Here is a 16223-nt window from a genome sequence, read left to right on the forward strand (position 1 = left end):
TACAAAAGACCCTCGTGACTATAGTCATAAAAATAGTTGTGCGTTTGTCCTAAGACAAACTAACTGACAGACTAACTGACAAACTAACTGACAGACTAACTGACAGACTACTGACGGACTAACTGACAAACTAACTGACAGACTACTGACAAACTAACTGACAGACCACTGACATACTACTGACAGACTACTGACAGACTAACTGACAGACTACTGACAGACTAACTGACAGACTACTGACAGACTACTGACAAACTAACTGACAGACTAACTGACAAACTAACTGACAAACTAACTGACAGACTACTGACAAACTAACTGACAGACTACTGACAAACTAACTGACAGACTACTGACAAACTAACTGACAGACTACTGACAGACTAACTGACAGACTACTGACAAACTAACTGACAGACTACTGACAAACTAACTGACAGACTAACTGACAAACTAACTGACAGACTAACTGACAAACTAACTGACAGACTACTGACAAACTAACTGACAGACTACTGACAAACTAACTGACAGACTAACTGACAAACTAACTGACAAACTACTGACAAACTAACTGACAGACTACTGACATACTAACTGACAGACTAACTGACAAACTAACTGACAGACTACTGACAAACTAACTGACAGACTACTGACAAACTAACTGACAGACTAACTGGCAAACTACTGACAAACTAACTGACAGACTACTGACAGACTAACTGACAGACTAACTGACAGACTACTGACAGGCTACTGACAAACTAACTGACAAACTAACTGACAAACTAACTGACAGACTACTGACAAACTAACTGACAGACTACTGACAGACTAACTGACAGACTACTGACAGACTACTGACAAACTAACTGACAGACTAACTGACAAACTAACTGACAGACTACTGACAAACTAACTGACAGACTAACTGACAGACTAACTGACAAACTAACTGACAAACTAACTGACAGACTACTGACAAACTAACTGACAGACTACTGACATACTACTGACAGACTAACTGACAAACTAACTGACAAACTAACTGACAGACTACTGACAAACTAACTGACAGACTACTGACAAACTAACTGACAAACTACTGACAGACTAACTGACAGACTACTGACAAACTAACTGACAGACCACTGACATACTACTGACAGACTACTGACAGACTAACTGACAGACTACTGACAGACTAACTGACAGACTACTGACAAACTACTGACAAACTAACTGACAGACCACTGACATACTACTGACAGACTACTGACAGACTAACTGACAGACTACTGACAAACTAACTGACAGACTACTGACAGACTAACTGACAGACTACTGACAAACTAACTGACAGACTAACTGACAAACTAACTGACAAACTAACTGACAGACTACTGACAAACTAACTGACAGACTACTGACAAACTAACTGACAGACTACTGACAGACAAACTGACAAACTACTGACAAACTAACTGACAGACTAACTGACAAACTAACTGACAAACTACTGACAAACTAACTGACAGACTACTGACATACTAACTGACAGACTAACTGACAAACTAACTGACAGACTACTGACAAACTAACAGACAGACTACTGACAAACTAACTGACAGACTAACTGACAAACTACTGACAAACTAACTGACAGACTACTGACAGACTAACTGACAGACTACTGACAGACTACTGACAGGCTACTGACAAACTAACTGACAGACTAACTGACAAACTAACTGACAAACTAACTGACAGACTACTGACAAACTAACTGACAGACTACTGACAAACTAACTGACAGACTACTGACAAACTAACTGACAGACTACTGACATACTACTGACAGACTACTGACAAACTAACTGACAGACTAACTGACAAACTAACTGACAGACTACTGACAGACTACTGACAAACTAACTGACAGACTAACTGACAGACTAACTGACAAACTAACTGACAGACTAACTGACAAACTAACTGACAGACTACTGACAAACTAACTGACAGACTACTGACAAACTAACTGACAGACTAACTGACAAACTACTGACAGACTAACTGACAGACTACTGACAAACTACTGACAAACTAACTGACAGACTACTGACATACTACTGACAGACTACTGACAAACTAACTGACAGACTACTGACAAACTACTGACAGACTAACTGACAAACTACTGACAGACTACTGACAAACTAACTGACAGACTAACTGACAAACTACTGACAGACTAACTGACAGACTAACTGACAGACTAACTGACAGACAGTAAATAAAAAAGAGAGATGGAATGACAGAGGGGGAGAGAGAAAGGTAGCAGTATGGGGACAGGTTCAAGGGCTGATAGGGCAGCGTTGAAAGGAGATCATCCCACACACACACACACACACACACACACACACACACACACACACACACACACACACACACACACACACACACACACACACACACACACACACACACACACACACACACACACACACACACACACACACACACACACACACACACACACACACACACACACACACACACTTGACAGGCGGGCTCTAGCGGACAGCTGATGGGGAGATCTCATTTCACTGACAAACACACTTACGCTTCAAGTGAGACACAGTGAAAGTCAATACTCTGCCCCTCCGCCTCCCCCTCCATCCCCCTCCCTGCCTCCCATGTCTCTACTCTCCTTCCCCACACCTTCCCTGCCACATACCTAACTGTCTCTGTGTTGTAGGTAGCCTTACCCATATCTAACTAACTGTCTCTGTGTTGTAGGTAGCCTTACCCATACCTAACTGTCTCTGTGTTGTAGGTAGCCTTACCCATACCTAACTGTCTCTGTGTTGTAGGTAGCCTTACCCATACCTAACTAACTGTCTCTGTGTTGTAGGTAGCCTTACCCATACCTAACTAACTGTCTCTGTGTTGTATGTAGCCTTACCCATACCTAACTAACTGTCTCTGTGTTGTATGTAGCCTTACCCATATCTAACTAACTGTCTCTGTGTTGTAGGTAGCCTTACCCATACCTAACTGTCTCTGTGTTGTAGGTAGCCTTACCCATACCTAACTGTCTCTGTGTTGTAGGTAGTCTTACCCATACCTAACTAACTGTTTCTGTGTTGTAGGTAGCCTTACCCATACCTAACTAACTGTCTCTGTGTTGTATGTAGCCTTACCCATACCTAACTAACTGTCTCTGTGTTGTAGGTGTCAGAACAATACTACTGTACCAACTACTGTTGGGCTGTGGTTTCCATGGTGAAGCTGCATCAGCCTCTGAAAGGTCAGAGGTGAGGGGTCACCATACAGCACAGACAATGTGTTAGGAGGCTAGAGTTTCACATTCTGTCCCCAGCACACACACACACACACACACACACACACACACACACACACACACACACACACACACACACACACACACACACACACACACACACACACACACACAGTGAATAGCACTTGGATAGCACAGTGGGAATGTGTGAGGTGGGATAGTGCTACCACGGCAGGGCCGGCGTGTTGCTGTGGTCGTAGAGGCACCCGGAGCTCCCATAGCTCAGCCGGAATGTTACAACACTCCTGTCATCTGAGGATCTCGTGTCTGCTTAGTCCCTCTGACTGACACACACACACACACACACACACACACACACACAAGCACACACGCACATATAATCAACCCCTCAGGGCAAGGCAGAGGAGCGATTGGAGGCCAGGCCAGACTACAGTTGTCTCAACCATGACCCCCTCACATAAAGACACACTATTGGTCCAGTCAATATTCCCTAGCCTGCTCTTCTCCCTACGAGCCCAGAAGGTCAGACAGGGCCAGAGTTAACTTTGCCTCTTTGTCTCTGTGCAGCCAGCCTACCAGTTTGTGTGTGTACCTCTCGATCTCTCTCACTGGGGGTGACCTTGCAGAGTCATTCTTTCATTTGAGGTGTTCACATTGCAGCACAAGCAGATAGGATTAGGAAGCAGCAGAGCTTGCGTGGAACTGTGTGTGTGTGTTTGCGTGCACAGTCTGTTTTGACCATTTTGCACGGTCATACATGCCCTCAGGTTTATTTGTGTGTGTGTGTGTGGCAGTGGGGGGCAGAGCATGTGAGCGGAGTTGAGCGGTAGGAAGTCCCGCTCATTGCTCATGGAGCGGTGCTTTCTGGCGCTCCACATCCTTCCCAACCGCTCAGCTAAAAACCACATCGCGCTCACAGGGAGAAACTCATGAGCTCCATTCATTAAAATCACCATTTAACCAACACCATCTATTTTTGTGACTACCTGGACCTACCATTTGGTTTTAAAGTAGCCTATGGAAACCAATCTGAAAAGGGGGCGGCAGGGTAGCCTAATGGTTAGAGTGTTGGACTAGTAACCAAAAGGTTGCAAGTTCAACTCCCTGAGCTGACAAGGTACAAATCTGTCGTTCTGCCCCTGAACAGGCAGTCAACCCATTGTTGCTAGGCCGTCATTGAAAATAAGAATTTGTTGTTAACTGACTTGCCTAGTTAAATAAAAGGAAGTAAATGTAAGAAATGCTCATCATTTGAAATAGGCAACATGTCATATTAAACAGCATATAAACACTCTAAATAGGTCAGAGCCAGACAGGTAGGAATGAAAATGTATTATTTGGGATATATCATCTCAAAGCTATAGCCTACAAAGAATTACATTGTGAAGCATTTGCGAGTGCAACACTAGGTTGGTAGGGAAATAAAGCACTCATTTTGTTGTATTAAATCATTTTAATCCATATATTGCGCATATAGGCTGTGACTTACTTAGAATTAAATACAAATTCAATTATTAGGCTCAGTCTACAGTGCCGTTGAATTCACTTTTAGACTTTTAGAAACATGAGTTTGTCAAGAGTCTGTGGCTTCAGGGTCATGTGATGGTGACTGGAGAGCAGACCAGCAGTGGAGAATATCCTCTCCTCACTTGAAGAGCCACTGGGGATGCTAAACACACTTCGGGTCATTCTTGCCAGGCTGGGCAGCGATGCAGAGTTGTTTTTTCTATTAGGGTTAGGAGTTAGGGTTTTCTAAAGGGTTTTAGGCAAAACAACCAGATCAAAACGGAAAGCTCCTCGAAGCTCCTACATTCGGAAAGAATTCAGACCCTTCACTTTTCAACATTATTCTAAAATGGATGCAATTGGTTTTTCCCCTCATCAATCTACACACAATACCCCATAATGACAAAGCAAAAACTGGTTCTTGGGTATGATGCTACAAGTTTGGCACACCTGTATTTGGGGAGTTTCTCCCATTCTTCTCTGCAGATCCTCCAAAGCTCTGTCAGGTTGAATGGGGAACGTCACTGCACAGCTATTTTCAGATCTCTCTAGAGATGTTTGATCGGCTTCAAGTCCAGGCTCTGGGCCCCTGAAGGACATTCAGACACTTGTCCCGAAGCAACTCCTTTGATGTCTTGGCTGTGTTGGAAGGTGAACCTTCACCCCAGTTTGAGGTCCTGAGCACGTTTTCATCAAAGATCTCTCTGTACTTTGCTTCGTTCATCTTTCCCTCGATCCTGACTAGTCTCCCAGTCCCTGCCGATGAAAAACATCCCCACAGCATGATGCTGCCACCACCATGCTTCACGGTAGGGATGGTGCCAGGATTCCTCCAGCCATGACGCTTGGCATTCAGGCCAAAGAGAGCAATCTTGGTTATCAGAACAGAGAATCTTGTTTGTCATGATCTGAGTCCTTTATATGCCTTTTTGGCACACTCCAAGCGGGCTGTCATGTGCCTTTTAAGAGGAGTGGCTTCCGTCTGGCCACTCTACCATAAAGGCCTGATTGGTGGACTGCTGCAGAGATGGTTGTCCTTATGGAAGGTTCTCCCATCTCCACAGAGGAACTCTAGAGCTCTGTCAGAGTGACCATCGGGTTCTTGGTCACCTCCCTGACCAAGGCCCTTCTCTCCCAATTGCTCAGTTTGGCCAGATGGCCAGCTCTAGAAAGAGTCTGGGTGGTTCCAAACTTCTTCCATTTAATAATGATGGAGGCCATTGTGTTCTGGGGACCTTCAATGCTGCAGAAATGTTCCACAAATCTGTGCCTCAACACAATCCTGTCTCGGAGCTCTACGGGCAATTCCTTTGACCTCAAGGCTTGGTTTTTGCTCTGACAGGCACAGTCAACTGTGGGACCTTATATAGACAGGTGTGTGCCTTTCCAAATCATGTCCAATCAATTGAATTTACTACAGTTGGACTCCAAGTTGTAGAAACATCTCAAAGATGATCAATGGAAACAGGATGCACCTGAGCTCAACTTCGAGTCTCATAGCAAAGGGTCTGAATACTGAATATCAGTTATTTCTGTTTTTTTGTTTTTTTTACTGTTTTCCCTTTGTCATTATGGGGTATTGTGTGTAGATTGATGAGGGAAAAATGATACAATTTAGAATAAGGTTGTAACGTACAAAATGTGGAAAAATTCAAGGAGTCTGAATACTTTCCGAATGCAGTGTATGCCAGGCCTACTGAGCCAAAATCAATGATGGCCTGTTGTATAGATAATAGAAGAAAAATGAACAAAACTTCTAAGAGATCTGATTTTTAGTTCAGAAATACTTTGCTACAATGACACACTAACGTTACCGACCTCGTTCCTTCCTGTCAGCATGGGCACGTAGTACACCATCAGTTAGTACATTCAGGATACAGGTCTTTTCAGATTCCACAATGATTCTTTAGTTGTGGACACTACATCACCTCGCTCCCTCTCTTGCTCTTTGTCCTCCTCATCTTTGTTAGTCCCCTTGATTTTGCACCTTTTCTTTATGAAAATATTGAGTGAACTCCATGACAGTAGCTAAAGAAAGGGGCTATAGCAGCACACAAGTGGACTAGAAATGCATGCTGGGCCAGGAATGCCTTGAGCTCGATTGAGCGCTACTGTAGCGAAATAGGAGCGGGCTTGGAGGCCGACGCTCCAGCCTTTGGGAATCTCGCTCCGTGCTCCAGTCAAATTGGGCACGCTCCACTCCCCGCTCCACTCCCCGCTCCAGCTCCGCTCCACTCACATACTCAGGTGGGGGGGTGGGGTAGACACAGATGGACAGCTGGTGTTTCTGTGATGGTAAATCACTCAGAAACACCCCTGCCCAAGCGCACACACACACACACACACCACTCTGGCCCACCCCCCTCCACTCTGGCCCCACCCCCCTCCACTCTGGCCACACCCCCCTCCACTCTGGCCACACCCCCTCCACTCCACTACAGTCTGGGGCGATTTTTACATTTTTTTATTTAACTAGGCAAGTAAGTTAAGAACAAATTCTTATTTACAATGACGGCCTACCAAAAGGTGGGATATTTACATTTATTTTACAAATATAGGACGCATCACGAGAAGAGAGACTCCACAACACTCCATAAAAGAGAGACCTAAGACAACAGCATAGCATGGTATCTACATGACAATAACAGGGTAGCAACACAACATGGTACAAACATTACTGGGCACAGACAACAGCACAAAAGGCAAGAAGGTAGAGACAACAATACATCACGCGACGCAGCCACAACTGTCAGTAACAGAGCACTTGAAGAGGCTGGCAACTGGTCGGTGAAACAGAAAGGTTTGACCGTTGGCAGGGATGTTTTCTGAAAGACAAGCCGGAAAACACACAGCCCACAGCTCATTTACATTTCTTAAGTAACACACACAGAGATGTGCTTTTATTAACTCATCAAGTCCCTCAGGTCACCAACCGCCACCCACGCCTGGGATCAATTCACACATCAAAAAGGCACGCCACACACCCAAACACACATTACAGACACACAACGCTCAGGGGACCACCAAGCGTAGAAGCTGCCGAGGCGAGATAAGTGTGTGTGTCCAAATCCAGGACACACTAAGGCACTCAAAATAGACACACACACACTGGACTGCTTTGGCAGCTCCTTATCTCCCTCCACAGATAGTGACATGGATTAACAGCTAAATCTGGCACACATGCTCTGACCACAATCACGGCCCTGTGTGTGTGTGTGCGTGTGTGTGTGTTTTGGACTGCTTACTAAATCTGTCAAGGAGAGTGATGTAGGGGTTGACCCAAGGTTCATTATACCAGAAAACACACATTCATCTTCCACTACTAACACACAGCCACACGCGTTTACTGGTCTGCAGTGACAAAACATACACCCTTACACGCATCATTTGTACACACGTCAATCATACTCACACATCACTCACTGTGCACTGTGATGACACTACAGAGATGGCACTAAACACTGTGATGACACTACAGAGATGGCACTAAACACTGTGATGACACTACAGAGATGGCACTAAACACTGTGATGACACTACAGAAATGGAACTAAACACTGTGATGACACTACAGAGATGGAACTAAACACTGTGATGACACTACAGAGATGGCACTAAACACTGTGATGACACTACAGAGATGGCACTAAACACTGTGATGACACTACAGAGATGGCACTAAACACTGTGATGACACTACAGAGATGGCACTAAACACTGTGATGACACTACAGAGATGGCACTAAACACTGTGATGACACTACAGAGATGGCACTAAACACTGTGATGACACTACAGAGATGGCACTAAACACTGTGATGACACTACAGAGATGGCACTAAACACTGTGATGACACTACAGAGATGGCACTAAACACAGTGATGACACTACAGAGATGGCACTAAACACTGTGATGACACTACAGAGATGGCACTAAACACGGTGATGACACTACAGAGATGGCACTAAACACTGTGATGACACTACAGAGATGGCACTAAACACTGTGATGACACTACAGAGATGGCACTAAACACTGTGATGACACTACAGAGATGGCACTAAACACAGTGATGACACTACAGAGATGGCACTAAACACGGTGATGACACTACAGAGAATCTGATGCTTTCTAGAATAATTCACAATTTTCCAACATCTCTCTGTCTGTCTCTGTTTCTCCCTCGGTCTGGCCTCTCTCCACTCTCTTCAAGAGTCAAAACCCTCTCCTAATGACCAGCTATTGTATCCCTGTCCCCTTTCCCCTCCCCCTCAAACACACCCCCACTCTGAGGGGGTCCCTTAACCAAGCTCTCCATATGCCTGTCTCCCCCCTCTTCCCCCTCGCCCTATCACTCACACTCTGGCCTCTTCTCTTCTCTCTTCCACCATCTGCCACTCCACAACAGAGGGATGAAAGAGAAAGACAGACAGACACAGAGAGAGAGAGAGAGAGAGAGAGAGAGAGAGAGAGAGAGGTGGTTGGAGACAGATATAGAGGCAGCGACTGAGGCAGAAATAGAAACTGAGAGAGGGATAGAGAGAGAGAGACACGATACCTTGGAGGAGAGAGGCTGTTCATCTGCTCTCTGTCAGACCCCCACACTTCTATCTCTCTTTCACTACACACATATTGGACCCTTTCTGTTTAACCCATTCCTCTCCAGTGGATCAGTCTGTATTACAGTGATAGCTAAAGCCGGATGGAGGGATGGGGAGAGAGGAGGAGTAGAGAGAGCGGGAGAGAGGAATAGTGGGATAGAGGGAAGAAGGGGAGAGAGGGGGGGGGGGAGAAAGGGTGGAGATGACAACAACCCACGCAACCCGCTCAGTGAGCATGCCCACTACTGTCGCTGTCACCACGGCAACAACTGCCAACCATAGCAGAGAGAAAGACAGGCTGAGAGGGAGATCGCTCTGGGGGTCAAAGTGCATGTTTGCTCTGAACACACACACACACACACAAACACGCACACACACAAACACAGTAGGTCAAACACTCACTGCAAACACTACAGTCCCCTAAGGACCTAAACACACAGCACTACAGTGACACCAAACTGAAACGGTGGCTGTGTGTGAGACGAGGAGAGGTTAGAGAGACACAAAAGCCATGTGCTGATTTCATTAGAGGAGAGATGGAAGAGGAGGATAGAAAAGAGGAGACGAGAAGAGGAGAGGAGAAGAGAGGAGAAAAGAGGAAAGGAGAAGAGAGGAGAAAAGAGGAAAGGAGAAGAGAGGAGAGGAGAAGAGAGGAGGAAATAGGAGAGGAGAAGAGGAGAGGAGAAAAGAGGAGAGGAGAAAAGAGGAGAGGAGAAAAGAGGAGAGGAGAAAAGAGGAGAGGAGAAGAGAGGAGAGGAGAAGAGAGGAGAAAGAGGGAGAAAGAGGAGAGGAGAAGAGAGGAGAAAAGAGGAGAGGAGAGGAGAAAAGAGGAGAGGAGAAGAGAGGAGAAAAGAGGAGAGGAGAAAGGTCTGTGACCACAAATGGAGAGAGCAGAGGCCAGCTGTCATTTGCTGATGTCAGCTCTATTCTCAGCGTGTGTGTGTGTGTGTGTGTGTGTGTGTGTAAGACTGGTTTAAATTACTCTATGAACTTTGACCCTGTGTAACCAAGGAAGCGAAGGAGCTACTGAGAGATAGGAGAGAGAGAGAGAGAGAGAGTGAGAGAGAGGGAGAATGGGAAAGACATACCCATTACCTAAGATCCATTCCCTTCTGTACTAGTACACACACACATACACACATTATTGCTCATAATGAGATGCTTGGGTACAAGATGGCTGCTTTTCAGGGAAAAGAGCTGAGTCTGCGAGGTGCTGGGTGTATGAAAGGAACACACACACAGCGAGATGCAGTGTACGAGAAGAGCTGAGCACACAGCAAGAGATGTCAATGCAGGTTAATGACTCTAGAGGAGACTACCTCACACACACACACACACACACACACACACACACACACACACACACACACACACACACACACACACACACACACACACACACACACACACACACACTAAATGTATTTATACATGCCGCCAGGAAACCCATGAAGTGGCGTTGTAGAGAGCTAGAGGTGACGGTGTCTCTTTTAAACTGCATTACTGGCCTTTCTATCAATGGCTAAAAGTCTTCAAGCTTTCTGCTTATGGAATCTTGTTAAAACATGGACAATCAAACCAGAAAATATCTTTCTATATACATCCACAATATATCTATATTACAATCCCCTTCTCAGCTGCTATAGCCAACAGCAGGCAAGAACCAAATCTATACAATCCATATATCCACTTACAATCCCCTTCTCAGCTGCTATAGCCAACAGCAGGCAAGAACCAAATTCGTCACGCGAACATAAGAAAACCCTCTTCAGCTGCAATGAGCTACTGACAACCCAACAGTCAATCCAACACAAGAACCAAATTCGTCACGCGAACATAAGAAAACCCTCTTCAGCTGCAATGAGCTACTGACAACCCAACAGTCAATCCAACACAGCTAACGTTTAAAACAACATTTACAACTATTCAATGTCTTATTTTAAAGTATGTTGAACTATTTAACAACATGAAGAATCTGATCGTTCTATCTCTCTGGGAAGCAATCAATCAATCCCTTCTAGACTGCTGTAGGCTACATTAGCAACAGGCTACATTAGCAACAGTGTGTTTGGGCCAGTAACGTTTCTAAACGTATCCTTACCCTCTTCCTAGGAGGTCCCTTGTCCTGTGCTGCGCGGCCCCCCAGTCGGCCCCCTCGGCCCTCCCCTGAGGGGGGTCGGATGGTCATCCGGATCTCCGGGGGACAGATGTAGTTCTCCAGACTCTTGGGGGGCTTCTTGATGCGTTTGGTGGTCTGGATCTTCAGCTTAAGACTCCCCTCCTGGAAGCTGGCTTCTTTAATGGAGAACTCCTGTTCCTCTAGCCCCTCCCCTTCCCCCTGGGACCCCCAGCGCTCGCCCATCACATCGCCAATGACCTCATCACCCCGCGACGCTGGCCCCAGCCCCGCTCTTTCCTGTTCTTCCTCTTCAGGCTCAGCCCTTCCGCCTCCTAACTCCGCCTCTTTGGGTCGGGCTGAGCCAACCAGATCCCTCGGCTCCATCCACGCTCCCGCCAGAACCAGTCAGGATCCAGAGAGCCGCAGCAGCCAGCCAATAGGTTTGCAGAGAGCGGCTGTCCGTCAGACTGGGTTGCCTTGGGAACGGTAGCTACTGCGTCTGGATTGGTTGTCCCACAGGAACACAGGTAATCCAACCGAGCCAAACTACAGAAAGAGAGAGAGAGAGAGAGAGAGAGAGAGAGAGAGAGAGAGAGAGAGAGAGAGAGAGAGAGAGAGAGAGAAATTACTATCAAAACCGAAGTTGTACAATATCCTATGAAAGCCAATAACTCAATAAATGCTGAACTGTAAAAAAAACAACTGTTTCCCTCGTATGTATATCTTGGTCTGCATTCACTCTTGCTGCTATGTACGCTGCTGCTACAGAACGATTGGCATTCAGAGTGTGTTGGGAAGAGATGCTGACCTATCTGAGCACAGCTAAAGGACGCAGTGGGCAGAGGAACGCCTCATCTCCACACACACACACCTCTAACCATTGTGAGATATCAGTGTCTCTCAGAACTCAAGACTGTTGCAGTAGCAGGCAGAGAGTACTGCAGGCATGCCATACACTCTCATTTGCATTTTATACCGTGTAAACAACACTTCACACACGCACTCTACTTCTCTCTCCTTCTCCCCGTCTCTCTTTCCCTCTCCTCTCTCTTCTTTTCCCCCATCTCTGTTTCTCTCCTTCTCTCACTCTCTCTCTCTCAGTCTCTCCTTCTCTCTCTTTCTCTCTCATTCTCTCTCTCTCTCCCCCCTTCTCTCTCTTTCTCTCTCATTCTCTCCCTTTCTCTCTCCTTCTCCCAGTCTCTCTTTCTCTCTCATTCTCTCCCTTTCTCTCTCATTCTTCCAGTCTCTCTTTCTCTCTCTTTCTCTCTCCTTCTCCCCGTCTCCCTCTCCTCTCTCTTCTTTTCCCCATCTCTGTTTCTCTCCTTCTCTCTCTCTCTCTCTCTCTCTCCCGCTTTCTCTCTCTCCTTCTCTCATTCTCTCTCTCTCTCTCTCTCCCCCTTCTCTCTCTTTCTCTCTCATTCTCTCCCTTTCTCTCTCCTTCTCCCAGTCTCTCTTTCTCTCTCATTCTCTCCCTTTCTCTCTCCTTCTCCCAGTCTCTCTTTCTCTCTCATTCTCTCCCTTTCTCTCTCATTCTCCCAGTCTCTCTTTCTCTCTCATTCTCCCAGTCTCTCTTTCTCTCTCATTCTCTCCCTTTCTCTCTCATTCTCCCAGTCTCTCTCTCTCATTCTCCCAGTCTCTCTTTCTCTCTCTTTCCCTCTCCTTCTCCCAGTCTCTCTTTCTCTCCCTCGATGTAAAATGAAGACATTCCTCTCCAGCTCTCTAAAGGGAGGGTGAAGCTAGCCTGAGGACAAGACCAAAAACCTGCAGATTGAGATATAAAAGCTGACTGCTCTTTTTTTTTGTACCCGAAAAGAGGGAGGGAATTGGGTAGACAGAGAGAGGGAGAGGGGGAGGGAGAGAGAGAGAGAGCAAGATAGAGAGCGAGAGAGGAGAAATCTAAATTCCTTCTCCAGATGTGGTTTATGAGCTGGTCTGGAAAAAACAGTCTGAACTGTTTAATACATGCATGCTACGGCAGTGTTAGACGCACACACACACACACACACACACACACACACACACACACACACACACACACACACACACACACACACACACACACACACACACACACACACACACACACACACACACACACACACACACACACACACACACACACACACACACACACACTGCAGCTCTCGAGGACCAGAGTTTGTCCATCCCTAATGCTCTTTCTAGGGAAGAGGGTGTGCTTGTATTACACTTAGTACAGACACACTCAGAACCAACACATACACACAATACCATTAAGCCCCTCGCTCAGGGAGCCAATCACACTACCACTAGTAATGGATCCATCTCTCAGCAGACACATCTAACCCCACTGAGAGATATGTATGTACAAAGCTAAAACACACACACACACACAGACACGTGCTGTAAAGGAACTGTACACACACACACACACACACACACACACACACACACATGTCCACTCTCACACAGGCACAAGCGCATATTTGTGTGCAAACATGAATAAATACACACATACATAAACACAACTAACCTGTATGTACCCCAGCACATTGACTAAGTAGTGGTACCCCCTGTATATAGCCTTGTTATTGTCATTTTAATTTGTGTTTATTTAGTAAATATTTCCTTAACTCAAATCAAATGTATTTATAAAGCCCTTCTTACATCAGCTGATATCTCAAAGTGCTGTACAGAAACACAGCCTAAAACCCCAAACAGCAAGCAATGCAGGTGTAGAAGCACGGTGGCTAGGAAAAACTCCCTAGAAAGGCCAAAACCTAGGAAGAAACCTAGAGAGGAACCAGGCTATGAGGGCTGGCCAGTCATCTTCTGGCTGTGCCGGGTGGAGATTATAACAGAACATGGCCAAGATGTTCAAATGTTCATAGATGACCAGCAGGGTCAAATAATAATAATCACAGTGGTTATAGAGGGTGCAACAGGTCATCACCTCAGGAGTAAATGTCAGTTGGCTTTTCATAGCTGATCATTAAGAGTATCTTTACCACTGTCTCTAGAGAGTTGATAACAGCAGGTCTGGGACAGGTAGCAGGTCTGGGACAGGTAGCAGGTCCGGTGAACAACTCTCTCAACTCTTATTTTTCTTAAAGCGGCTGGTTGGTTAAGGGCTGGTAAGTAAGCATTTCACGGTAAGGTCTACACCTGTTGTATTTGCTTTGAACACAAACACTACACTTCACACCCCAGATCCTGAAAGTCCCATCCCTCACACTGACATGAGCCACATTGAACACAACATTGCATTGTTACAAAGGTATATGTGAATTTTGATATGACTTTAAAAGTCATCTATGGGCCAGGAGAAACTGTCTTTCCCAATTTGGATTTGTTCAAATAAACCTACATTTCTAATCTAGACATTCCATTCTGAGAGTTTGTGTACTTAGGGCCAGCATTAGTGTGTGTGTGTGTGTTAACTCTTGTACCAGCCTCCCGTCCTGTACAGCTGATCCCCTGTAGTCATATTTAGCCGACAGGTCTCACACGCTCTGCTCACTGTGGGTTTAGATAACCAGCATAATCCCCTATAAAGTTCCAACACACACACACGGTACCATACTAATGCTTTCGACACACAGCTCTGTTGACACACACAACTCAGGGCAGTATGTCCCTGTTTGGTCCTCTCTGTTGGGTCTCCCTTAATTCCAGGACTGTGACTTGGCCCAATGGCATCTTTTAAAGCCCACTGTGTGTGTGCATGTTGTGTGTGTGTGTGTGTGTGTGTGTGTGTGTGTGTGTGTGTGTGTGTGTGTGTGTGTGTGTGTGTGTGTGTGTGTGTGTGTGATATATGTCTGTGTACAGGACCCAGGACTCTCCCTTTGAACAAAGAGCCTAAGGCATGTGTTACACTACGACCAACCACACAGTGTACACTGTGTGTGTACAGGACCACAGTGACCATACACTACGACCAACCACACAGTGACCATACACTACGACCAACCACACAGTGACCATACACTACGACCAACCACACAGTGACCATACACTACGAGCAACCACACAGTGACCATACACTACGACCAACCACACAGTGACCATACACTACGACCAACCACACAGTGACCATACACTACGACCAACCACACAGTGACCATACTCCCAACCACACAGTGACCATACACTGAACAACCACACAGTGACCATACACTACGAAACCACACAGTGACCATACACTACGACAACCACACAGTGACCATACACTACGACCAACCACACAGTGACCATACACTACGACCAACCACACAGTGACCATACACTACACCATACACTACGAGCAACCACACAGTGACCATACACTACGAGTGACCAACCACACAGTGACCATACACTACGACAACCACACAGTGACCATACACTACGAGCAACCACAGTGACCATACACTACGACCAACCACACAGTGACCATACACCATACACTACGACAACCACACAGTGACCATACACTACGAGCAACCACACAGTGACCATACACTACGAGCAACCACACAGTGACCATACACTACGACAACCACACAGTGACCATACACTAGACCAACCACACAGTGACATACACTACGACCAACCACACAGTGACCATACACTACGAGCAACCACACAGTGACCATACACTACGAGCAACCACACAGTGACCATACACTACGAGCAACCACACAGTG

At 46.0% G+C, this 16223-nt stretch overlaps 1 protein-coding gene across 1 annotated transcript in view; it reads right to left on the reverse strand.

Annotated features, from left to right (window-relative positions):
• Positions 1 to 16223, reverse strand: part of setbp1 (SET binding protein 1) — a 65534-nt gene that overhangs the window by 37797 nt on the left and 11514 nt on the right. The window contains exon 2 of the mRNA XM_064969697.1: positions 11542 to 12105. Within this exon, the coding sequence (XP_064825769.1) occupies positions 11542 to 11943 (402 nt within the window). The 5' untranslated portion in view covers positions 11944 to 12105. The remainder of the gene's footprint in view (positions 1 to 11541; positions 12106 to 16223) is intronic.

Source organism: Oncorhynchus masou, chromosome 1 (assembly GCF_036934945.1).
Source record: "Oncorhynchus masou masou isolate Uvic2021 chromosome 1, UVic_Omas_1.1, whole genome shotgun sequence".
NCBI classification, from domain to species: Eukaryota; Metazoa; Chordata; class Actinopteri; order Salmoniformes; family Salmonidae; genus Oncorhynchus; species Oncorhynchus masou.